This window comes from Heterodontus francisci, chromosome 13 (assembly GCF_036365525.1).
Source record: "Heterodontus francisci isolate sHetFra1 chromosome 13, sHetFra1.hap1, whole genome shotgun sequence".
NCBI lineage: Eukaryota > Metazoa > Chordata > Chondrichthyes > Heterodontiformes > Heterodontidae > Heterodontus > Heterodontus francisci.
In genome coordinates this window covers 85569481-85596585 of record NC_090383.1, presented here as the reverse complement: position 1 = coordinate 85596585, position 27105 = coordinate 85569481, and the positions used below count along the sequence as shown (strand labels likewise).

The window sequence follows — 27105 nt, the reverse complement described above, 5'->3', positions numbered from 1 at the left end:
AGCAGTGCTCTCTGACCCGGAAGTTGTCGGCGTTGTGGCCAAGATGGCGGCAATTCCGAATGGATTTCGCTGTGCGTTCTGGCGGCTGCTGCAGCTGCGCAAGGTAACGTTTTGCCGCTTTTACTCATTGCACGCAAAATTCTCAGTCGGCTACTGTGCGGCGTTTAAATAATTTCGCTGCTTCCATAATGGCGCATTTCTCGGGGAACTGTCACTCGCATGCCTTTAAACACCGCCGGACTTCAGGACTGACTCCTTGGGCGCCGACTGAGAGATGCTCAAACTTTTTGATACTTAACCTCCAACTCACTGAGAGTTAGAAATGATACCATAAAAATCATGAGAGGTGCTGTTTATCCTCCACGGGAGCAGCAAAATCCCTAGTTTCCAGTTCACATTGTCCATCAAGAACATCCAACCTATAATCAAATAGCGGTATGGTCCCTGTTTCAATCAGTAAGCCTAGTAGTGCATTTTTTAAATTCATGGGATGGGGACATTGCCTATGAGAAGGTAGTGGTGAGCCACCTTCTTGAACAGTCCTTGGGGTGTAGGGAGGGAGTTCCAGGATTTTGACCCAGCAACAGTGAAGGAAGGCGATATAGTTCCAAGTCAGGATGGTGTGTGACTTGGAGGGAAACTTGTAGGTGATGGTGTTCCCATGCATCTGCTGCTCTTGTTCTTCTAGGTGGCAGAGGTCATGGATTTGGAAGGTGCTGTCGAAGGAGCCTTGGTGAGTTGCTGCAGTGCATCATGTAGATGGTACACACTGCTGCCATTGTGGTGGATGGGTGCCAATCAAATGGGCTGTTTTGTACAGGATGGTATTGAGTTAGAGTCATAGAGTTATACAGCACAGAAACAAGCCCTTCGGCCCATTGTGTTCGTGCTGGCCATCAAGCACCTATCTGTTCTAATCCCATTTTCCAGCACTTGGCCCGTAGCCTTGTATGCTATGCGTTTCAAGTGCTCATCTAAATACTTCTTAAATGTTGTGAGGGTTCCTGCCTCTACCACCCCTTCAGGCAGTGTGTTCCAAATTCCAACCACCCTCTGAGTGAAAATTTGTTTCCTCAAATCCCCTCTAAACCTCCTGCCCCTTGCTTTAAATCTGTGCCCTCTGGTTATTGACACTTCCCCTAAGGGAAAAGGTTTCTTCCTATCTACCCCATCTATGCCCCTCATAATTTTGTACACTTCAATCAGGTCCCCTTTCAGCCTTCTCTGCTCTATGAAAACAGCCCTTGCTTATCCAGTTTCTCTTCATAGCTGAAATGCTCCAGCACAGGCAACATCCTGGTGAATCTCTCCTGCACCCTCTCCAGTGCAATCACATCCTTCCTATAGTGTGGTGCCCATAACTGGACACAGTACTCCAGCTGTGGCCTAACTAGCGTTTTATACAGCTTCATCATAACCTCCCTGCTCTTATATTCTATGCCTTGGCTAATAAAGGCAAGTATCCCATATGCCTTCTAAACCACCTTATAGACGTGTGCTACTGCCTTCAGTGACTTATGGACAAGTACACCAAGGTCCCTCTGTACTTCCTCGGATCTTACCATTCATCGTATGTTCCCTTGCTTTGTTAATCCTCCCAAAATGCATCACCTCACATTTCTCAGGATTAAATTCCATTTGCCACTGCTCCGCCCATCTTACCAGCCCATATCGTCCTGTAACCTAAGGCTTTCCTCCTCACTATTTACGACCCCACCAATTTTCATGTTATCTGCAAATTTACTGATCATGCCTCCTATATTCACGTCTAAATCATTAATGTACACTACAAACAGCAAGGGTCCCAGCACCAATCCCTGTGGTATACCACTGGTCACAGGCCCCCAATCGCAAAAACAACCCTCAACCATCACCACCTGCGTAATGCCACTAAGCCAATTTTGGATCCAATTTGCCAAATTTCCCTGGATCCCATGGGAATCTTACCTTAACCAATCTCCCATGCGGGACCTTATCAAAAGCCTTACTTAAGTCCATGTAGATTACATCAACTGCTTTACCTTCAGCTACACATCCAGTCGCCTCCTCGAAAAATTCAATCAAGTTTGTTAGACATGATCTCCCCCTGACAAAGCTATGCTGACTATCCTTGGTTAATCCCTGCCTCTCCAAGTGGAGACCATTCCAGTCCCTCAGAATTTTTCCAATAGTTTCCCTACCATTGATGTTAGATTCACCGGCCTGTAATTACCTGGTTTATTCCTGCTACCCGTCTTGAATAATGGTACCACATTCACTGTCCTCTAGTCCTCTGGCACCTTTCCTGTGGCCAGAGAGGATTTGAAAATTTGTGTCAGAGCCCCTGCTATCTCCTCCCTTGCCTCACATAACAGCCTGGAATACATCTAATCTGGGCCTTGGGATTTATCCACTTTTAAGCCCGCTAAAACTGCTAATACCTCCTCCCAATCAATGCTAATTTGTTCAAGTATATCACAGTCCCCCTGCCTGATCTCTACAACTACATCGTCCTTCTCCATAGTGAACACAGATGAAAAGTAATCATTTAAAACCTCACCTACGTCTTCCGTCTCCACGCACAGATTGCTGCTTTGGTCCCTAATGGGTCCGACTCTTGCCCTGGTTATCCTCTTGCTGTTAATATACATAAAACGCCTTGGGATTTTCCTTTATTTTGCCCGCCAGTGTTTTTTCATGACCCCTCTTTGCTCTGCTCATTACTTTTTTAAGTACCACCCCTACACTTTCTATACTCCTGTAGGGCCTCTGCTGTTTTCAGCCCTCTGAATCTGCTATAAGCCTCCTTTTTTTTCATATTCAATCCTCTATATCCCTTGACATCCAGGGTTCCCTGGACTTGTTGGTCCTACCCTGCACCTTAATGGGAACATGTTGGCCCTAAACTCTTAACTATTTCCTTTTTGAATGACTCCCACTAGTCTGATGTAGACATTCCTACAAGTAGCTGCTCCCAGTCCACTTTGGCCAGATCCTGTTTTGTGATATTGAAATCCTCCGGTTCAGTACCTTTATTTCCAGTCCGACAAAGGCAACCGTAACTGTTGCCTCCCTTTCCTATCCTGAGTGGCGTGAAACAGGGCTGTGTTCTCGCACCTACACTGTTGGGGATCTTCTTCTCCCTGCTGCTCTCACATCCGTTCAAGTCTTCAGAAGAAGGAATTTTCCTCCACACAAGATCAGTTGGCAGGTTGTTCAACCTTGCCCATCTAAGAGCAAAGACCAAAGTACGGAAAGTCCTCATCAGGGAACTCATCTTTGTTGACGATGCTGCATTAACATCTCACACTGAAGAGTGTCTGCAGAGACTGGATTGCGGCTGCCTGCAACGAATTTGGCCTAACTGTCAGCCTCAAGAAAACGAACATCATGGGACAGGGCGTCAGAAATGCTCCATCCATCAATATCAGCGACTACGCTCTGGAAGTGGCTCAACTATCACCAGTAACCTGTCTCTCAATGCAGAAATCAACAGCGCATGGGAAAGGCGTCCACTGCTATGTCCAGTCTGGCCAAGAGTGCGGGAAAATGGCACACTCGCACGGAACACAAAAGTCCGAGTGTATCGAGCCTGTGTCCTCAGTACCTTGCTCTACGGCAGCGAGGCCTGGACAATGTATGTCAGCCAAGAGCGACGTCTCAATTTATTCCATCTTCGTTGCCTCTGGAGAATCCTTGGCATCAGGTGGCAGGTCGGTATCTCCAACACAGAAGTCCTCGAGGTGGCCAGCATATGCACCCTACTGAACCAACGGCGCTTGAGATGGCTTGGCCATGTGAGCTGCATGGAAGGATGGCAGGATCCCCAAGGACGCATTGTACAGCGAGCTCGTCACTGGTATCAGATCCGCCGGCCGTCCATGTCTCCGCTTTAAAGACGTCTGCAAATGCGACATGAAGTGTGACATTGATCACAAGTCGTGGGAGTCAGTTGCTAGTGATCGCCAGAACTGGCAGACAGCCATAAAGGCGGGGCTAAAGTGTGGTGAGTCAAAGAGACTTGGCTGTTGGCAGGAAAAAAGACAGAAGCGCAAGGAGAGAGCCAACTGTGTAACAGCCCCGGCAACCAATTTTATCTGCAGCACCTGTGGAAGAGTCTGTCACTCTAGAATTGGTCTTTATAGCCACTCCAGGCGCTGCTTCACTAACCACTGACCACTTCTCGGCGCTTACCCATTGTCTCTCGAGACAAGGAGGCCAAAGAAAGAAGATTTTCATTCCATCTTTGTCTTTTTCCGTAACTACCTTAAATCTTAGAGTTATGGTCACTATCCCCGAAATGCTCCCTCACTGATACTTCTACCATTTGTCTGGCTTCATTTCCTGGGATTAGATCCAGTAATGCTCCTTCTCTTGTAGGACTATCTACATGCTGGCTCAAAAAACTCTCCTGTATGCATTTTAAGAATCCTGCCCCCTTTAAGACTTTTGCACTAAGACTATCCCAGTTAATATTGGGGAAGTTGAAATCTCCTACTATTATTACCCTATTATTTTTACATCTCTCTGAGATTGCCTACATATCTGCTACTCTATCTCTCCCTGACTATTTGGAGGCCTGTGGTACTCTCCCAGCCAAGTGATTGCCCCCTTTTTGTTTTTAAGTTTGACCCGTATGGCCTCATTTGAGGAACCTTCTAAGATGTCATCCCTCCTTACTGCAGTAATTGACTCCTTGATCAATAGTGCCATACCACCTCCTCTTTTACACCCGCCCCCCACCCCCCCAACCGTCATGCCTGATCATTCTATATCCTGGAAAATTGAGCTGCCAGTCCTGCCCTTACCTCAACCATGTCTCTGTGATAGCAATAATATCATATTCCCATGTGTTAATCAACACCCTGTTACTCATCTGCCTTACTTGTAAGACTCCTTGCGTTAAAATTAGATGCAATCCAGCCTTGCATTATTCGCTTGTGCTTTAACAGATCTATATTTGCTCTACCTTCCTGACTGACTTAATTTCTCTTCTATATTTGGCTGTGCATCACCCCTACTGTACCTCTACTCTGTATCCCATCCCCCTGCCAAATTAATTTAAACCCCCCAACAGCACCAGCAAACCTACCAGCAAGGATGTTGGTCCCGTTCTGGTTCAGGTGCTACCCGTCCAACTTGTACAGGTTCCACCTTCGCCAGATACAGACCCAGTGATCCAGGAAACTAAAGCCTTTCCTCTTGCACCATTGTTTGCTGAGTGTTGTTGGAGCTGCACTCATCCAGGCAAGTGAAGGGTAATCCATCACACTCCTGACTTATGCCTCGTGGACAGGCTTTGGGGAGTCAGGAGGTGAGTTACTCGTCACAGAATTCCCAGCCTCTGACTTGCTCTTGTAGCCACAATATTTATGTGGCTGATCCAGTTAAGTTTCTGGTCAATGGCAACCCCCAGGTTGTTGATGGTGGGGGATTCAACGATGGTAATGTTGAATGCCAACGGGAGATGGTTACATTCTCTCTTTGTTTGAGATGGTCATTGCTTGGCACTTGTGTGGTGTGATTGTCACTACCACTTATCAGTCCAGGCCTGAATGTAGTCCAGGTCTTGCTGCATGTGGGCACTCACTGCTTCTGTATCTGAGGAGTTACAAATGGTACTGACACTGTGCAATCATCAGCGAACATCAACTTCACAACTTTACCACTCACCTGCTGTTGGTATTAAATTTCTGACTTTTAGTCTTCTATCTATGTTTTCTCGTTGTAAATTCCTCAATCACTGGAATCAATTTTTTTATGTGGTCTGCCCCCTCACTTCATTGTTTTCACACCTCTATTAAATCACTGTAATCAACTCAGCTCTTGTGAAAATAGCCCCAATTTTTTCCATGTCTTTTTTTCGTATTTGTAATTCCTCATACCTGGTTTTGTCCTAGTGAATTTATGCTGTGCTGTTTCCTCAATATCCTTCCCATAAAGGTAGAGCCCAAAACTACACGTGGCAATCCACCTGTGATGTTACTAATATAAAAGCAAAATACTGCGGATGCTGGAAATCTGAAATAAAAACAGAAAGTGCTGGAAATACACAGCAGGTCTCGCAGCATCTGAGGAGAGAGAAGCAGAGTTAAGGTTTCAGGTCTGTGACCTTTCATCAGAACTTACTAAACATCAGATCTTACTAATGTTTTTATAGCTTTACCATTATGTCTCAATTTTTATGTTTTATACCCCTTTCTATGAAATCCAATATTCCTTTAGCTTTTTTTATGGCCTTATTGATTTAAAGTGTTGTTTTTAATGTATTACATATCACTCAGTTGTTTCTTCCCTCCAAGTGTTATTACTTTTATATTTTTTACTAAATGTACCACTTCACATTTACTGGCATTAAATTCCATCTGCTTTTTTTTGTCCATTCTACCATCTCAATATCCCTGTGCAGCTTAATTTTGGCCTCAGAATTATTTGCTATGCCTCTTATTTTAGTACAGTCTGTAAAGTTGGACACCATTCCTACTAGCCCTGTACCCAGATCTTTTATCTGCTGTTATCTGAAAAGGAAGATTGTGCAGGGTTATTCGGAGAGCCAGTGCAAACACAATAGGCCGAATGGCTGTCTCCTGTGCTGTAACAATTCTGTGATTCTGTACCCCATGTGTGAAATCAGCCCTCAGACCACATGTGAATAATCTTTCAGTGTAGGGACAGGTAGGGATGCTGAGCAATATCTTCATTTTAAGTACAGTGACTTTGACATAATGCTGTAAATCAAGCTCCCACATCCAAACTTTACTAAGTTTGCTTTCATCCGCCTACAAAATACTGCTCCCTCCACCCCTACAACATTCTGCTCCTGCCAAAACCTTAATACATGCCATTATCACCAGAGGCTTGACATGTTCAATGTGCTTCTTGCTGGACTTCCAAACTGTATTCTCTGTAAGCTGCAAGTCATTCAGAACACACAGTCTTATCTTGAATGAAATGTTGCAGTCCTATCCTTGCCAAGGTTATCTGGTTCCTGCGACTTATTACATGCATTTAAAGATCCTTATATCCTCATTTTGAAATCCCTTTTTGACCTTGTCTCACAGTACCACAGCAGTCTCTCCCAGTGGTACTCTCTTCCTATACCATAATCTTCCACTCCCTTTCCTTCATCATCAGTGGCTGGCCCTTCAACTACTATAATCTTGCCCTCCGGAACCCCTTTCAGAAATCTCTCCACCTTGCTACTTCCTCATTGCTTTCAAATCTCCTTAAAAACCCCAGCTTTCAACAGTGTTGGTGGTCCCTGAAACTTTTTCTTTCTGCTCAGTGTTCACTGTTTCCTGTCTTCCTTTAACATTCTCAAATATGTTGTTCTTGGAATGTCCGTCAGTTAAAAGGTGCTCGGTTGTTGTAACAATCTCAGTAGAGTATCTTTACCAGGAGGAGGTAATGTAACACTCCTGGAAGTGCTGTAGTTTAAACAAAGTTTAATAAGCTGGAAGAAAGATATTGTGGGATCTCCTTGTTAGCTCAGTTTTCTTTTGAACGATAATGATATATGTGTATGAATAACTAAAAAAAAAAATCATTGTTTGATTTTCAGGTTAATCGAATTCCAGTTTTGAATTATACCAGCAACAATATGATAACAGTATGCCTTCAGTAAGTTCAAAGATATTAGCTGACTTCAAATTAAGAATATTTATATCAATATTCCTTTCAAAAATAAGCCGAGACAAATAATTTTTAGGGTGTATTTACACAACAACTGTAATATTGGTGCAAAAGTGGTACAGATAATTTGGAGCCCCTGAACTGGAGGAGGAAGTCTTAATGTGCTTTGTTGTGAAGATCCCTTCATATCTTCAACATTGAATTTATAGTCTAAATGCACTACAAGTCTAAACTAACTTTCTAATCTTAAATTTGTTTTTGATGAATACATTTGTATGCACATTAACTGTTGGTGGCATTATGACAACTGATTTGGAGGAATCACTGCACAGGGTGTGAGGGAGCTTAATTAGATACAACATTGACATTTTCAGAAGTGTCTTGTGTTAATCATATTTCTTATTGTAGTTCAGTTCCCTCATACCCACAGACAAAGTCAAACAAATCAATAGAAATAAAATATGTTTTGTAATTGATTTTAAGGGAGTACTGATGATGGTTGTTCCTTCACTAAATAGCTTGGCCAAAGAGAGAGGTTTTAAGGAGCATCGTAAAGGAAGCGAGACAGAGAGGGAATTCTAGAGTTTAGGGCCTAGATGGCCCTGGGGCCACTGGGGAGGGCAAAGAAAGTGGGTGAAGTACAAATGGCCAGAATTGGAGGAATGTAGAGTTCTTGGAGGGTTGTCGGGCTGCACAAGGTTAGAGACCGAGGGATGGGTGAGGACGTGGAGGAACATGAGAATTTTGAAATTGAATCGTTGCTGGACTGGGAGCAAATGTAGGTCAGTGAGCACAAGTGTGATGGGTGAACAGGACTTTGTGTGAGTTAGATTACAGGCAGTTAAGTTTTGGATGAGCTTAGTTTGTGTAGGATGGAAGATGGGAGGCCAGCCAGGACAGTATTGAAATAGTCGAGTCTGGAGGTAACAAAATCATAGGTGAAGTTTTCAGCAGCAGATGTGCTGAGGTAGGGGCAGAGTGGGTGATATGCATGTGGAAGGAGGTGATGGAGAGAATATGGGGTGGGAAACTCGACTCAAAGTCATATAGGACACCGAGGTAGTGTACAGTCTGATTCAGCCTGAGATGGTGGTCAGGGAGAAGGATGGAATCGTTGGTTAGACACAGAGTTTGTGGCAACCCAGTGTTTAATTGGAAGAAATTTGGTTTAACCAGGACTGGATGTCTGCTAAGTAGTCGGACAATGCAAAAGCAGTGGATGGGTCGTGACAGGTAATGGTGAGGCAGAGCTTATCCTGGAGAGAGTTAAGCCTGGGTTGGTGGTAAGAAAAGGTCAAGGATTAGTGAAGGGTTGGGGATTGGGGCTACCCAATAGTCAAACTTTTTAACTGACCCAAATTTATTCTAACCAAGACAAAGTTATTAGGCAAATCTACCAGCTGGAGCAGACCACAGAAAAAGGAAATTAAAACTAATGAAAAAGAGTTGAACAATTCAAGCTAGGTATAAATTTAGCTTTATTTTTTCAATGATTCTTATAATTATAATATACACTTCCTGTCGTCTTTACTCAGCTTTCTTACAAGTGCATCGCAATGTTAAAATGTCATGTTTCAGCTCCCCCCCTCTAAGAACATACCAATTCCATGATGAATTCTACTTGTTAATTGGCCTATCAAACTAAGAAAGCCAGGGTTCTCAAATGCAGAAAGCCAAACATAGTATTTATTTCAGGATTGCAATTGTATAGTTTTAAAGGGATCCACATTTACATTCTATTTTACTTGGTAAAATGTCCAGTGCTTATAAAATCTCTAACTTACCAATAGCAGCATCACTGTTTTTATGTGTGTGTGTATATATATTCATAAAATCTCAAGTGTTAGCTTGACTCAATGGTAGCACTTGGGTTTTAGCTCCATTCCAGAATTTCAGTACATAATCTAGTTTGACACTTGAGTGCAGTATTAAAGGAGTACTTCATTATTGGGAGCGCTGACTTTTGGTTGAGATAGAAGTAAGATACTGATGAATCTAAAAAGATCCCATTATACTTCTTTTGAAGAGGAGGAGGGAGTTCTTCTCGTATCCTGGACAACAATCATCTCTCAACTAATGCCAATAAAACAAATTAACTGGTGATTTATCTTGCTTGCTGAACCTGGGATCTTGCTATGTGCCAATTGGTTGCCACATTTGCTACATAATTATGACTGCACTTTAGAAGTAATTCATTGGCTGTTAAATGCTTTTAGATGTCATGAAAATTGAAAGATACTATACAATTGTAAGTCTTCCCTTAGAAGCTTTTTAAATACAATTTCGTTTTTGTAAAATTCAGATGTTGCATTTACAAAAAGTTAATAATTTCATATGCAATGTTTTTGTTTAATGGCAGTAAAAGGACTGTGCTGACACTGACAGCAGGAATCCATTTGGGGTCTCCACACTACACCACAGCTCCCTTGGTAAGATTTCCTGCATATTTTGTTAATTGTTTTGGTGCTCTGTTTAATCTGTTACAAACTATGCTGTATATTTTTAAGTAGTTAGCTTGTCATGAAATCTAGACATAAATTTCAAATACGCCAATTTTATTATCAGAATTCTTGAGATCCGAATAGAAAATGTCCAATTACACTTTCAAGGTACTTTATATAATTATTTACTTTTCTAGGCACAGAAAATATCTGGGCACCTTTTAGAAAATGTTGAGTTTGTATAAAAATAAGAATGATACTTATCTATATTTATAACAATATAACTTTGGACACTTACATACATGGAAGTTACAACACAGCAAAGACCATTCAGCACTCAATCAGTCTGTGCCAGTGTTTACCTTTCATGTGAGCACTAATCACCTTTACCCACTGTTCCCATATCCTTTATCCAACTATCTAATCTTGATAGATTTCTGCCTCAGTCAGTAATCCTGGATGTGAATTCCACAGCCTCAGAACTTTGTATATAGAAGTTTCTCCTGCCCTCTGTTCTAAATCGCCTGCATTTAATTTTGTCTCGACGGCCGCTTGTTCTTGGTCCCTCAGCTGCTGGAATCAGTCTGCTTTTATTTATCCTGACCCATCCTTCCATAATTTCAAACACCCATTATATCCCCCTGTAATCCATTGTTCTAACAAGAAAGATTTTTTTCAAATCATAATTATATTTTCTCATACCAGGCAGGGTCCTAGTGATTACACCCTGCATTACACCCTCTCTTAAAACTTCAATATTGTTCCTTTAATGAGAAGCCCAGAACTGCACATAGTACTGTAACTGGTGTCTTAATTAAGGACTTATATAGGCTCAGAATTTCTTCTTTACTTTTATATCATTACTTCTTGAGATAAAATTTTCTTTTCTTATCAACTTGAAATGCTGCCTTTAATGCCCTCTGCTTCAAGTTCCCCTGCCCTTCCATAGCGCCAAGTCTACTTCCATTTAGAGTATAATTATTGCTGTTATTTTTTTAAACCAATATTTATGACCTTACAGTTACTGACATTGAATTTTGTCTGCCACTTCCTATCCCATTGCCCCATCTTATCAATATTCCTTTGCAATTTCCTAATTTGGTATAATCTCCAATTTGTTTTATTCATTCATGGGATTTGAGCATCCCTAGCAAGGCCAGCATTTATTGTCCATCCTTAATTGCTCTTGAGAAGGTAGTGGTGAGCTGCCTTCTTGAACTGCTGCAGTCTATGTGGTGTAGGTACACTCAGTGTTGTTAAGGAGTGAGTTCCAGGATTTTAGGACTCCGCAACAGTGAAGGAACGGTGATCAAAGTCAAGATGGTGTGTGATTTGGAGGGGAATTTGCAGGTGGTGCTGTTCCCATCGCCTGTTGCCCTTGTTTGTCTGGCTGGTAGAGGTCACGAGTTTGGAAGGTGGACTAACAGGAGCCTTGGCAAGTTGCTGCAGTGCACCTTGTAGATGCACACACTACTGCCACTGTGCGTCAGTGGTGTAGGCAGTGAATGTTTAAAGTGGTGGATGGGGTGCAGACCAAGTGGGCTGCTTTGTCCTGGATGGTGTTGAGCTTCTTGAGTGTTGTTGGAGCTGCACACGTTCAGGCAAGTGAAGAGTATTCCATCAGATTCCTGACTTGTGTCTTATAGATGATGGACAGCCTTTTGGGAGTCAGAGGACTCACTGCAGAATTCACAGCTCTTGTAGCCACAGTAATTATATGGCTGTTCCAGTTAAGTTTCTGATCAACATTGATCCCCAGGATGTTGGTGGGGGATTCAGTGATGGTACTGTTGTTGAACGTCAAGAGGAGATGATCATTGCCTGGCACTTGTGTGGTGCAAATGTTACTTGCCATTTATCAACTCAAGTTGGAATGTCATTCAGGTTTTGCCGCATGTGGGCATGGACTACTTCATTATCTGAGGATTTGCAAATGTACTGAACACTGTGCACTCATCAGTGAACACCCCCACTTCTGACCCTCTGTTGAAGGGAAGGTAATTGATGAAGCAGCTGAAGATGCTTGCACCCAGGACACTACCCTGAGGTACTCCTACAGCACTGTCCTGGGGCTGAGATGATTGGCCTCCAACAGCACAATCACCTTCCTTTGTGCTAGGTATGACTCCAACCAGTGGAGAATTTTCCCCCGATTCCCATTGACTTCAATGTTGCTAAGACTCCTTCATGCTGTACTCGGTCAAATGCTGCCTTGATGTCAAGAGCAGTCACTCTCACCTCATGTCTGGAATTCAGCTCTTGGTCCATGTTTGGACCAAGGCTGTAATGAGGTCTGGAGCCAAGTGGCCCTGGCTGAACCCAAACTGAACATCGGCGAACAGGTTATTAGTGAGTAGGTGCTGCTTGATGGCACTGTCAACAACATCTTCCATCACTTTGCTGATGATTAAGAGTAGACTGATGGGGCGGTAATTGGCTGGATTGGATTTGTTCTGCTTTTTGTGGACAGTGTTACGACCAACAATTAATGACTTGCAAACACTTTCAATAAAATCAATTTGACTTGAGAGTTTTTGAGGGATAAAAGATTGTCACAGTCTAACTTCCCTTCAGTTCAAATTATCAGAGATCTCCGTTTTGGCTTGACTTTTTTTAGAATTTTGAGAGATAATTAAATGGCTGAGAGCACCTGAAAAAAGAGCTAACACCACAGCTGTCTGTGTCCTCTGTGAGAGTTCTGTTAGAACAAACTGTCTTCAACTAAAAAGCCAGTTCAAAATTGAACTGTAACAAATGTGTCACTTGATACTCAATCCCAGTGGCTGTTTCCATGGTAACGAGAATGCACCCTTTGAATCGCAGTCTCCAAATGGTTGTATCCAATAGCAACCGAAAATGCATTTTCTCTAACTCTGAGGCTTGCTGGTTCTTAAAGCAGTACTGATCCTTTGCCTGCCTTAAAGGCAAACCACATATTCCCCGGAGAGACAAAAAAACTACAGGACCATGACAAGACCAACCTGAGCAATTTTCCACATTGACATGTAGATGCCAGTGCTGTAGCTGTTCACGAACAGCTTGGCTAGAGGCGCAGCTAGTTCTGGTGCACAATTCCTCAGTACTACAGCCAGGATGTTGCCAGGGCCCAAAGCCTTTGCTGTATTCAGTGCCTTCAGCTGTTTCTTTATATCACATGGAGTGAATCAAATTGGCTGAAGACTGGTATCTGTGATGCTGGGGTCCTCAGGAGGCCGAGATGAATCATCCATTCAGCACTTTTGGCTGAAAATGGTTGCGAATTCTTCGGTCTTGTCTTTTACACTGATGTACTGGGTTCCCCCATCATTGAGGATGGGGATGTTTGCAGAGCTTCCACTGGTTGATTGTTTAACAATTCTGTGGTTCTGTTTAATTGTCTACAATTCATGACTGCATGTGGCAGGACTGCAGAGCTTTGGTCTGATCTGTTGGTTGTGGGTTCGCTAAGCTCTGTAGGATGCTGCTTCTGCTGTTTAGCGTGCACATAGTCCTGTGTTATGTCAGGCAAACCCCACCTGCCAAGACTGAGGCACACCTTATTTCACTACATGAACATTAAAACTTAAAATTGCAAGCCCTGACTGGAAAGACATTTCTATGGTAACAGACAATGTTGAAACAATGGCTAACCTGCTGAGCACCCTGGGAGCTTTTTGAATTTGAACTCTCAAACAAAGGGATTTGAGCAGAGACAAAGCTGTGTACTCATGGAGTAACATCTCTCCTGGAACTGAAGCAAGACTTACAGCCTCTCCTGTCTGTCTGCCTATTTCTCAGGGAACTGAAATCATTGAAGACACGTGAAACTCGAAGAGAAAAAGGTTTGCCACATGAACAAAGTTTTAAGACGATTACTGGGCCCCAACAAAATGCAAGCAAATAACTACAATCAAGTACTACTGCGAGCTCAAGAAACAGTAACAAGATATTGCCTCCAACTGTCCTACTTATCTCTTCGTCTACTCTTTTCTGTCCCTATCTTTCTTGTTTTATATCGCGTGTGCATGCTAGTGTGAGCACGTCATATATCTGCAGGCGTGAACCGGTGAACGTATTAGAATTAAAGTTTAATAAATTTAATCTTTCTGCTTTAAACCAAAGAAAGCCTGTTTGTGCTCAGTTATTTGCCTGATAATTGGAAATTGTGAACACAGATTCACAAAAAAGGGAGCTCAAAACAGAGTGTTTAAAATTAAACCCTGGTACAATAAGACCAGGTGAAGACAGCAAGAGACCCCCTAGACACATTGCTCACCTGGTCGTAACAGTTGTAACTTCATCAGGTTGGCACCTCACTTTTGGGTATGGCCGCTGCTGCCCCTGGCATCCTGTCCTATATTCATTTGACCAGGGTTTGTCCCCTGGCCAGATGGTAATGGTAGAGTGAGGGATGTGCCAGGCCATGAGGTTATAGATTTTGGTTGCATAAAATCCTGCTGTTGCTGATAGCCCACATCACCTCACGGATGCCCAGTTCTGAGCCATTCGATCTGTTCTGAATCTATCCCATTTAGCATGGTGATAGTGCCACACAACACGATGGACTGTGTTCTCAGTGTGAAGATGGGACTTCCTTCTCCCATACTGTCATGGACAGATGTATCTGCGATGGGCAGGGTAGCGAGGGCGAGGTCAAGTAGGTTTTTCCCTCTAAATAGTTCTTTTACCACCTGCCACAGCCCCAATCTGGCAGATGTGTCCTTCAGGACTTGGCCAGCTCAGTCAGTAGCGGTGCTACCGAGCGACTCTTGGTGATGGATATTGAAGTCCCCCACCCAGAGTACATTCTGTGCCCTTGCTACCCTAAGTGTTTCTTCCAAGTGGTATTTAACGTGGAGGAGCACTGATTCATCTACTGAGGGAGGGCAGTAGGTGGTTATCAGCAGATTTCCTTGCCCATGTTTGACCCGATGCAATGAAACTTCATGGGGACCCGAGTAAATGTTGAGGACTCCCAGGGCTACTCCCTCCTGATTGTATACCACTGTGCTGCTATCTCTGGTGGGTGCACTCTGACAGTGAGACAGGATATACTCAGATATGATGGAGGAGTCTGGGACATTGGCTGTAAGGTATGATTCAGTGAGTATGACTGTCAGGCTGGTGCTTGCCTAGTCTGTGGGGCAGCTTGCCCAATTTTGGCATGTCCCCAGATGTTAGTGAGGAGGACTTTGCAGGGTCGACTGGGCAGGATATACCTTTGTCATTTCCGATGCCGAGGTCGATGCCAGGTGGTCCATCTGGTTTTATTATTTAATTTTTCTGTAGTGGTTTCATAGAACTGAGGGACTTGCTAGCCGATTTCAGAGGGTGGTTAAGAGTCAACCCCATTGCTGTGGAATCACATATAGGCCGAATCAGGTCAGGATACCCGATTTCTTTTCCTGAAGGACATTGGTGAACCAGGTGGGTTTTTACGATAATCCAGTACTTTCATGATTATCATTACTGATACTAGAATTTTTATACCAGATTAATTGAATTTAAATTCTCCCAGCTGCTGTGGTGATAGTTGAACTCATGTCCCCAGAGCATTAGTCTAGGCCTCTGGAGCACTAGTCCAGTACCTGTCCAGCTACTGTCTCCCCTTTCAACACCACTCCCTTTAAACCTGTATCCATATCATTGACATACACAGTGAACAGAGGCAGATTATCTTAAGAGGCAGAATCACTTTTAATAAGTGTTCAGTTTTTTTACTGGAAATCTTTAAAAAAAAAAGTGCAATCAGGCTGGCTATGGAAGTAAAAAATCTTTATTTGTAGACTTTTAACAACAGTCAGTGTTTCAGAATCACCAGGATATAACCCAGGCTGATACTTCACCAGTTCTGAAAGAGTCCTGCATTGTTCAAGGTGCTTTTTTTCCAGATGAGATATACTGAGGCCTTGTCTGCCTGTTTCAGGTTCTCCCTTACGTCTTAGGCAAAGTTCCATCTCTCAGCTAACTCTACCAAAACAGATCAACTATTTTTTATTTGTTGGAATCGTGATCTGTGCAAATTGGCTGCTGTATTTACCTAAAAAGTAATTACTTGGCTGCAGTGCATTTTGGAATGTTGTGAGGATGTGAAAGGTGCTATATAAGTGAGAATCTTTTCTTCTAAGCCATAGGCAGGGAGACTGGTTAAAAATTTTCTAGTTAATTTTTATTTGCTTTACTGATTATATAAGGTGCAAACTTAATTGTCATGTTTTTGAATATTTGGCTGCTTTGGAACTTGGAGACTTTTCATTTTAAGGAAGACGTCCAATAAGTTCTTTTGTTCGTTATGCTTTATGATTTTATGTTAATGCAGGCAACAGTAACAGATGAGCCTGATGCACTTTACAAGAAAATCTCTGTGTTGGTGAAGGGCCATGATAAAACTGTACTGGATAGCTATGAATATTTTGCCACACTTGCTGCTAAAGAGCTGAATATCATTGTTGATAAAGTGTAAGTACTTAATTGCTGTTATAAGCATCTTTTTGGATTTAATATGTCAAGTGGATTCTTTTAAAATTTGGACTTGTTTCCCTTACATTCAAATGCACTACAGTTACACAGGGAATAGAAATCCCATGCACTCTATCCACTCTACAAAATTAATGGCACTGTTGTGTCTGAACACAGACCTCCTTCACCACGTTCCCAGTAAGTAGTTGGTATGCTGTACATAAATTATAGCAATGAAAAAATCACTTTAATTTCAGTCCATTCATGGTTTCATTCTCATAGCAAAGACAAATTCCTGCCTTTTTAATGCTACTTTTCCTCATAATACTCATCATTATGTTAATTCCATTTTCTTTGCGATTTTTGTGTTCATCAAGATAAGTTAGCACTAGGAATGGAACACTTCCATTTCAGGTATCCAGTTTCAGCATAACGTACTCACAGGTGATTTAGTTGCAGAGTAAAACACTGCCTCAAATTTCACAGTTCAGAAGAACCACCCCAATTGTACCAGTGTTACATTTTCCATTTCTCACAAGTCATACATACTATTGTGTCTGAGATTTCCAATTAGTACCAATGTAAGGGCAATGAATAGTAGTAACCTGATCAAGACTGTCCAAGCAACTCCAACGCTGGCCTCCTGTGCATCCCCAACTTCCTTTGCCCTACTATTGGCAGCCAGACCTTCAGCTGTCTAGGCGCGAACCTCCGGAATTCCCTCCCTAAACCTTTTCACCCTCCTTTGAGACGCTTCTTAAAATCTACCTTTGACCGAGTTTTGGTCACCTGGCCTAATATTTGGCTCAGTGAAATTTTTTTTTTTGCCTGTCTATATATGCTCCTGAAGCACCTTGGCATGCTTTGCTATATTAAAGGCATTATAAATGCAATTTACTGTTGTAAGATTCTTACATCCCATCAGTCTGAGCCTGATTGAAACCTAGATCTCGGAGGGGAAAGGCAGATTGCAACTCACTGTCCCCCACTTTTTTGTTATAAAAATGTATTTATCCAATATAAGCAAAAAATATCCATGCATCTTTATTCCACATACCATTAGGAATGAGCAGCTGGACCATGCACACTTGGGAATTCTAAACAGGATTTGCTAAATAGTTTGTGGGCTATGCAGCTGAGATCTTGAACTCAGCAGAGTGAGGATTAAGCCATCTTGTGGCATCTAGCGTCACATTAAATATAAAATGTATACATAAGTGATCCATCCCAAAAGAGACAGAATGAGAAGGGTGTTAGAATGTGGAGGACATTATCATTCAGAGAAATAGGTTGGTTATTTCCCTTTACTTTTAGTGTTATTCAGATTTTACACTAGCCCAGTGAACCTGTGATGAAAAAAAAAGTTCAGATGAGTATTATGGGGGAGAATTTCTGTGCAGTTTGCCAAATCAGGCTGGAACTTTAGCTGAAGGTCAAAGGAAACCCAGGAAAAAGCCGCACATGGCCATTTTTAGCTGTTCACTGCTTTTCTTCATGGGTTCCAGTGATTAACCCATCGGAATCCTCAAGAAAACTCTAGCTGCATCTGTTTTATCTGCTTTGTTCTAGGCTTGTACCTTTTTCTAGTTTTCCCACTCTCCCCTTCAGAACATACTGTGGCAGCTACATTGAAGGCAGTTTTGATATTTATACGTAGCTGAGACTTTGCTTGTGTAAAGTCAATAAAACTAAGATTGATGTTCCGTGGTTTAAAATCACATTTTGTGAAGTTAACATGATTTTTTTAATAAAAATATTTTTAGGTATGAGCCTGCAAAGAAAATTGACAGAATGACACTTCTCAAATCTATTCACATTTTCAAGAAGCACAGAGTTCAGTATGAGATGAGAACATACTACAGATGTATTGAGGCAAGTAAAAGGCAAAATATCAACTAGAAATCTAGGGCACAGTAGATATCTTAGTTTAAACTTTCAACTGATTAGACGTAAAATATTTAAACTTCATATAATTTTGAACCATTTAAATGGTGCTAAAGTGAAGGTAATTTTAGTTATTACTTTGCTTTTTTTTTTCTTTATTTATCTGTTCACTCACTTAGGCTGCTGTTCCTATATGACTGGCTTTGCCGCTGACCACAAAATGCAGTCCAATTTGTTCTTAGTTCCCTGCTGCTCATTAGGTGAGCAAACCCAACTTGGACTGACTCTCATTCAAAATTTTAATAGCCCTTTGTGGGCCAGTATGTTTAGGAATGAGAAATGGCCATTAGGATTGATAAGCCCATCCTTACTATATTTTTAATCCTCTCTCCAAAAAGGAATGCACTTCAGTAGCCATCCATGCGAGTCCTAGTGATGGCTGCAGTGTAGAAACACACGTTTATTATGAAATGGAGAACATCAAGTTATTTAAAGAAAATCCCTATTGCCTCTTGCTCAAATTAGTTAATATAGAAGTTACAACAATAAACAGGACATATAGGTCTGTCCAGTCTGAGAAATTTATTTTTCGTGCTGGAAATAATTCTAATTACATTTAGCCAATCTGTTCCCATATTCCTTCACCCACCTATCTAATATAACTTTGAATGATCAGATTCTTCCCATCATGTCCTACCTAATCATAATTATACTCAACTATTACTAAAAACATGCTGTGATTTCAAGCAATTAGTAAATGAGCAAAAACTTAAAGGACAAGGCTGAATTTTTCTTTGCTCCTCATTAACCAAATAAGAAAATGTATTTGCTAGATATATATTGACTCAAATACACTGATCCTGAGACAGTACATTCTGCAGGTTAACATAATTTAAATATATTTTGTCACATGAACTCACTGTATAGAACTGCTTCATTGGTAAATAATCAGCCAAATGGCTGGACGTTCTAATCGTAGTCCCAGTGTGAAATATGGTAGTAGTGTGCATGTGCAGAGGCAGTCTCGAGATCTGTTATAGTCACTTAATTATATCACAAACTGCTGATAATCTGTGACTATCCAGCCTTTTAATATCAAGCATAATCAAAATTTCATCTTTCACCAGATGTAACCCTTGATTTTCTGTCAAATCCTTTTTGATCTTATAATGCCAGGTACCTACCAGACAATAGAACAGTCAGTCTACTTTGAAACCTTTTCAACTGTTCAGGTATATAACAGCAGGCTGACAAAAAAATCTTTCTCTAGGTTTTTCTCCTTTTGGGGGAACTGCCAGCCTGTGTTTGGCTGCTGCCCATGATGTCATAGCTGTGACTGGAAATTAAGAGTAAGGTATTGACCTTGTGATCCATTACTTTATGTTGCTATGAGTTAAGACTCCAAAGCACTTCCTACAAATATGTTATTTGCCAGTCAATTTACTTTTTTGTCAATTTCCTTCCCGGGTCTAATGATCAGAATTTGTTGTATTTTGTTAATTCAACATACTTCTATAGCTATTCTTGGAGTTGAAGTTGGTTTGTACAGATAGTACTGCTGAGCCACCCTCAATTCCAGAGTCATTTTACAAATTCACATGTTGAAAGAAAAACACACTTTTTCTAATGTTTTCTGTGTGAAGTACACTTTAATTGTTAAATAGAGGGCAGTTTAGAAAGCTGTGCTTGTTGTATGCGATTAACCAATTTGAGCTTACTTTTAATACTGATGCTGCTCTCTGCTAGATCAAACATCTGACTGGAAGCACTGCTAATGTGTACTTGGAATATATCCAGCGCAATCTTCCAGAAGGGGTTGCTATGGAGGTGACCAAGGTCAGTTTTATATTTGTACAATTTTTCTGATTTGTCTGTCATGCATGTCTGTAACTTATAAAATGTTTCTCCCTTTTCAGACAATGTTAGAAAAGATACCTGAACATATTAAAAAACCTGTTTGGAGCATACATTCTTCTAAAGATGAAGGCGAACTCAACAATTAAAGCCAATGGACATTCTCCTGTAACTGTTTAAGCTATTTATTTTAAAGTAAAATAGCTCACTAAACATGATTTTTGTCAATGTTTTACCTTTGTGCTCGATTATCTAAACTGTATCTCGTAAAAACAGAATAAAAAAGGAAAAGTTCACTATTTCACTACTATTGCAGGCAGAACCCTCAAATACATCAAATTCTGGATAAACTACTAAATAGAGTGAAAGGTGGAGCTACTAAAACAAACCCTTGTAATAGATGGTAAATTAATGAAAACTTTAGGCATTTGTCCAAGTAACCTGAATTAGGGATGACTAGGAATTGACATTTAGTTGTTTGTAACTGGAGCTGCCTAGACAATAGCCCAGGGGAGCAGGGCTAGGGATGAGGAATGGGAGAAATACTTGAGCTGAACCAATCTTGCTAGCTGCTCTAAGTATCATTACAAATGCAGAATTTTCATTTTATGTCAAATATTGAAAATTTCAGCCTCATCTCGTATTATAAATCATAATTAGGGTTAATTGTTAATGCTGTGGTGTGCTATCCAACTACACATGGTTTTGTTTCATAGGCAACTCCACATACTTATAGAAACTGCCCTTTTGACATAACGACCAAGTGTTAGGAGAAAAGTGAAACTGTAACAAAAGTAGGGTCAACAAACAAAGACTGTAATGGCCTCAGGGATACATAGACAAGACTGGTGTCAAATGCAACTTAATGTCAAGATGTGAGGAAATGGGAGTATATACTCACTGGGAAGCCACTGAAGTGTATGGATTAGCAGAGACAGTGAGAGGCTCAAATACATAATTCCTTGAAGGTACAAGTGCAAATAGATAAAGCAATAAAATCAACAGCATTTTCAATATGATAAATAGGAGCACAGTGTACCTAAAGAGGTATTGATAAATTTGTGCAAGACATTGGCTAAGCCAAAGTTACATTACTAGATGTGTTATTTTGGGTGCAAATAGAAAGGACATTAAATTCATTAAAGGAATACAATGGATGCTGTTGCTGGAGCGGCCATCCCATCTACGCCATCAGGGGCGGCAGCTCCAACCCCTCCATTTAAATGAACTCCCGCGCGAAATATTGCAGGGGTTCAGCGATGGCGCATCCGTGCCGGAAGACTGCCGAGATCAGAGCATGCCCACCGTGATTTGCAGCACACTTATAAAATTCTCCCCATGATCTAAATGGCCTGTGTTGTAAACCTCAGTTCTATGGCATTGCCATACCTGCAGTGGAGGTTGTCCGCCAGTTATCATTTTTTAAAATACATTCGCAGGATGTGGACGTTGCTGGCAAGGCCTGCATTTATTGCCCATCCATAATTGTCCCAAAAAGGAGGTAGTGAGCCTTCTCCTTGAAAACACTGCAGTCAGTATGGTTATTCTTGTAGTTTGATACTACTGAATGGATTACAAGGCCACGGAGGGCAGTTAAGAGTCAACGATGTTGGTGTGTGACTGGTGTCACATATAGGCCTTTCCGAAAGGACATCTGTGAAGTTTTTCCAACAGCTTCATGTTCACTTTTACTGATAGCTGCTTTTTATTGTTTGAAATTTCCAGATTTTTAAAAACGGAATTCAAATTTTCCAATTGCTGTGTTCTCTTAATTATTAGTCCAGCCCTTGAGTTTGCGAGTCCAATAACACAACCACTGTACTGTTGCATATGTGAATACCAAGTTGTTGCCAATTAATCTTATCCTTTTTCAATGTGAATAGGAATTTTAACTTCAAAAATAGACAAGTTAATTTTTTAAAACAGATTTTATTAATTCACATGAGGTTTGTCACCCACATAATATAAATGCCTGTGGCATACAGTAAGGTTATCTGAATTTTCTCACCATTTCCAGGTCTGGAAGAAGGCTTCAGGAAGGAAGTTTCCTATTATAAGATATCATTTCTACACTTATGTCCTTCTTTTGCAATGCAAAACTAGTTAATTTGTCAAATCAAATTAAAAGTAAGCTTATGTGGGACATAAAAGCTATTAGCTTAATTATGATAGTGAATAATTAATAAAGCTTTAAAAATGAAAAAATCAAGATCGCAAATTTCTAGTTTTATTTTATGCTGCTGATTCTGAATACTTTAGCTTGAGAACTATTTATATTAAATGGCAAATTTCATGAGATGTATCTTATTTCCAGAACTTAGTCGAAAAATGGACATTTAATTAAGATTCCTCAAAAATTATGTTCATCTTTACACAATGTTTCTTTATGAAGCATCGCATTATCGATTTTAAAATCTAGACACTTTCAACAGTATTCGAACAATCAACAGTTCTGACAAAAGCAGCAACTTTAATTCCTTTCTTTTCTGGTTTTATTTAAGCACCAGTTGTGATGATTTCTGATGATGTGTTTTATAGGCTAAAAGAGAAACTAATCACTGTGTGAGAGAGCGCTCTTCAGAGTGTATTTTACATACCTAAAAGACTTTAAAATTTAAAAATTATAATGGATCAGTTTTTGAATTTATAATTTTTGAAAACTAGCTTTGTGAAATGTTGAACAAAGTACCTTTCAAAGCATTACATGTACTCAAATCTTTTCTCTGGTATTTGGTAATGTTCCACTGTTTTTAACACAGGGACTTCCTTCATTCCGCATGGTTGTTGAGCTAGTAGTTATCTGCAGCAACACATATCTAATTAAACATTATTCAAGATCAGTAAGCTGGATAGCCAGAGAATCTCATTGCAATAGCAATTTCAGTGTTCCTTTCAGCTAAATATTTCATTTAAATTTCATGTAATCGTGCTCTGCAATGTCTGTCAAGTATTGGAAACAGTAAATTTTTACTGTATTCAAAAAAACCCTTTTAGGTCACATTTCTTTTAAACATTTGTTCACTCAGCACTCATTCTTTTCTGTTTTGTAAACTACAATGTTACCATTCATTACTGTTTTCTATACCTGGCGGTAATAAGTGTTATTTCTCACTTTAAGCAAATCTTTCTCATAGATGTTTCCAATTTACTCATTATTTTATGCATCTAATTATACCCTTGCACCCATAAATGTGCGGCTGTTTGGTACTTTCTCCCCTCATCTATATTTCTGAAGATGTGGATCCTATAGGCACCATCATCCTTCTACAAACTAATTTGAGATTCTGAATAGTGAGCATTCATCGACTACACACTATAGTCAAGCCAAAGTCCATCTTTATCACAGATAATACTGTAAAACTGTCCAGATTAATTACTCTCAATGTGGGGATGCTAATATCGCCCCCATTGCTGCATTAACTGGTATCTACACTGACCTGTGACCTTTCTAACCTGCACAACTAAATGCCAAACCCCCACATTATTTTTTGGCAGAGTGGTGGTGGAAAGCAGTGCAGTCAACACTTGTTTTCTTTGACTACATGCAATGAAAAATGGTAATGGGCTGTAAGCAGTGTGGTAAACAGAGAAGACCATCTTATCTTTTTCTTCTTGCAAGTCCAAGCGACATCTTCACAGATACTGTGTTCCTGCCAAACTCTCAGAAGACATCAGAAATAGTATCAGTTAGATCACAGTATTGACAACTTCAGATAGAACCATTATCAGATGCTTTGAAAAACATTAGTCATCCAAACACAAAATATTAGAATATGAGGACGTTTCACTTTTATTTCCAAACCTGGGTGAAGCAACCAGAGGTATGCCTGTTAGCACAGACATGGTGGCTGGAAACATTTCTGGCTGGCTACATTCTGCAACTTAAGCCAATGTAATTCTTCACAGATCTCTTTTTCCTTTTTAAAAATTATATACGTTCATTCATATTACTTTCTCTAACTTCACAGCCTATGACTTTTTTGTGAGGAGATAACAAATATACTTGTCCAAACAAAATAAGGATGAACACAGCAAAAGTGTCCCATTTGTTCTCTTTGGCCTAACTTCCTCTCCCTTCCAAATGGCAATCAATCTAGGGCATATTTCCACTACCAGCTGTAGCCTCTTAGTATCATTCATAATTACTGCCGGAGTGAAAGGATGCTATTTTGTCCAGGAAGCCATTGCATCTCACGAACAAAGAGTAATTTATCGATTACTCCAATATGGACTTCTCAACCTCCACTCTTGATTTCTCAGTTGAACAATTTCCTTCCTCTATCCAAGTAGAAATAAATATTGAGCAGTGTTATTATCTCTAGAATGCAAATCCTCTTTTTCAGACTCTGCATCAGCCATCTTATTAATTAATTCATTTTTTGTTAGCTGGATCACTCTTCCCAGTGTTTAATGCTTTTAGGAAAGCAGCTGTTGTATTCCAGGGCTAAATTTAACCTAACCCCATAATTCTCACGAGCTTATCTTAAATAGGCCCCCTTCATGCTATACACATTTATTAACTGTTCCAAATGTTCACTCTTCCTATTCATTATTTGCCAGCATTTCTATGTCAGCAGCAAATGTAAAAAAAAAGTGCTACTAAACTAGATATCTTTCCATATAATTCATAAATATTGTGAACAAGAGGCATTCTAGAAGATAACATAACTGAACACAACTGTTTTTCCGAGGAAGAACATTTACCAGTTATCATTGCCCTCTGTTACATCTATGCTCAATTCAGCTAGACAATTTCTCTTTGCCATAAGCTATTTCCCCATTTGTCTCGTGAAGAACTTTGACAAATGTTTTGAAAAGCCAAATTAATTACAACTACTAGATTATCTATGTCCACTAGCTTAGTTACCTGCTCAAAGAATTCCTACATTGTATGCCACAATTATTTATTTTAAAACCATGCAACTGTTTCCTATGATAACTGTGCAGTTTTAGATGTTCATTTGAAGTATCCTGTAGAATACATCAAGCATTTTCCTACTTTGGATGTGAAGCCAACCTGTAATGATTAATTTTGTGCCTTAATTCTTTTAATATTGGAATTACATTTACTGTTCACCAGCCCTCAAATATTATCCCACTAGTTCTGGAGCTCTTAAAAATACCAAAATATAATTTATTCAATTTGTTGAAGGCTCCAAGTCTAGCTGCCTTGTGGATGTTTAAACCATCAAGTTCCCACATAACATATTTTCCAATTTTTATGTCTTGCATATTGCTCAGTTCTATTTACCATGGTTGGTATTTATCTATAGTCCCCCTTTGTGAAAAATTGTGAATAATCTATTTAATGTATCTGCCATATCTTGTTCACGTTTAATAATCTGTCCTGCCCATTCTTTGACCTTTCCTCTATTAACACAATTGTGGAACATTTTGGGTCTCTCTTACTATCCTGTGTGTTCTGTTTCTTATTTTTCTCTCTTTTTTTCTGTTAAGTGGCCATTTTCATGTCCACCCTAAAAGTAAGTGCTGGTAGATTATTTGATCACTGGGGACATCACAGCCAAACCTAATCCCATTGTCACTCAACATCAACTCTTGGACGAGTCAACATTTCCTCAGCTCAAGGTTGCCAAAACAAACAATTATTTTCAGCTCCAGCCAGCATCTATGTACCTCTGGAGCTGACTGAAGCCAGTGGTACACAATCTCAGCTTCATGCTTGACTTTTAGCTGAGCTTTTTATCCCACAACTTCCTGCTCATGGTCTGCCTCAAAGCTTCCAAATCCTTAATCTATGTCTTCACCCAGAGAACTGACTTCTCAAATGCTCTCATCGGCTACCCCACTATGATCGTTTACAAACCAGCTTATCCAAAGTCTACAACTCGATTTTTCACATAACCATCACTATTATTCTTGCTCAGCTCTGCTGGATACCTGTGCTTTAATAAATCAAAATTCTCATCTGCACTTTCCTCCATTGCCCTGCTCCACCCTGTCTAAGTGATCTTCATTCACATGTCCCTTTCCACACCCTCCAATTCTCTGACTCCCAGTTTGGTACTTGTTCCCCACTCCATCATCAAAGGCCCATAATTCAGATACTATGCCCGATGTTCAAGTTCCAAAATTATTTTATCATTCCACCTCCCTCCCACTTGCAAAAACCTCCTTAAAATACATCTCTTCAAACATGCTTTCTCCTCTATTAAATTCATCCTTTTCCTACTTGGTGTCCATCTCTCTGCTTTTTGACGCACTCTAAACCTTTCTTAAATACAAACTTCCACATTTCCTAACAGGGTCTAATGGATAGCAAACAGACGCAGCAAATAGTTGATATGCTCACTTCTCTAGTCAGGATTACTGACCAACTGTTGTGCCCCACTGCTGCCTGGGCACAGAACAGTGATCGAATCAGCATTCTTAACTGTCTGTACCGTTCAATATCAAAACATAAAGTGAATTTACCCACTGAGTATTTGTGGTATTTAAAAATCATACTCTTTGTAGCAAGAACAGCAGTTTAAAGCACAGCAGCCACTTCAAAATTGGACTAAGCAACATTGTTCTGCACCGCTTCAGGTAACACCAGTAAATAAAAAAATAATTACGCAAAAACTTCTCACCTGAATTCAGTGCTCAAGCTTCCCAGCAGTCTCAGCATCACCAGTAAGCCACACAGGGTGCACTACCTATGTTACCTTTCAGGAGACAACAACAGCATCAATCTTGCACCACAGCAAAGGTGGTGATTAAAATTAAATTTATAATCACATGCAATATTGAAGAAAATTAGAAAAATTGGTTAACAGGCTTATTGCATCAAAGGCTTAAAAAAAAGGGGAAAATTTTAAATTGCACAACATTAAAATCGCTACATTTTAATTACCCAAGGATTTTTTTCAACGGT

At 40.4% G+C, this 27105-nt stretch overlaps 2 protein-coding genes across 3 annotated transcripts in view; one reads left to right on the top strand and one right to left on the bottom strand.

The window, feature by feature from the left end:
* mrps10 (mitochondrial ribosomal protein S10) lies at nucleotides 1-23203 on the top strand. Of its 2 annotated transcripts, XM_068045101.1 has the most exons (8): nucleotides 17-103; nucleotides 5923-6082; nucleotides 7541-7599; nucleotides 9971-10040; nucleotides 16351-16490; nucleotides 18254-18362; nucleotides 20121-20210; nucleotides 20291-23203. In XM_068045101.1, the coding sequence occupies exons 3-8, from the start codon at nucleotides 7580-7582 to the stop codon at nucleotides 20375-20377; spliced, it is 516 nt and encodes a 171-aa protein (XP_067901202.1). In that variant the 5' UTR covers nucleotides 17-103; nucleotides 5923-6082; nucleotides 7541-7579; the 3' UTR covers nucleotides 20378-23203. The 2 variants fall into 2 exon arrangements, with proteins under 2 accessions (XP_067901201.1, XP_067901202.1); XM_068045100.1 differs by lacking the exon at nucleotides 5923-6082 and having other exon boundaries at nucleotides 1-103.
* si:ch211-51e12.7 (uncharacterized protein LOC336335 homolog) overlaps nucleotides 22174-27105 on the bottom strand; it is a 20142-nt gene continuing 15210 nt past the window's right edge. Inside the window, exon 6 of the mRNA XM_068045103.1 lies at nucleotides 22174-26896. Within this exon, the coding sequence (XP_067901204.1) occupies nucleotides 26893-26896 (4 nt within the window). The 3' untranslated portion in view covers nucleotides 22174-26892. The remainder of the gene's footprint in view (nucleotides 26897-27105) is intronic.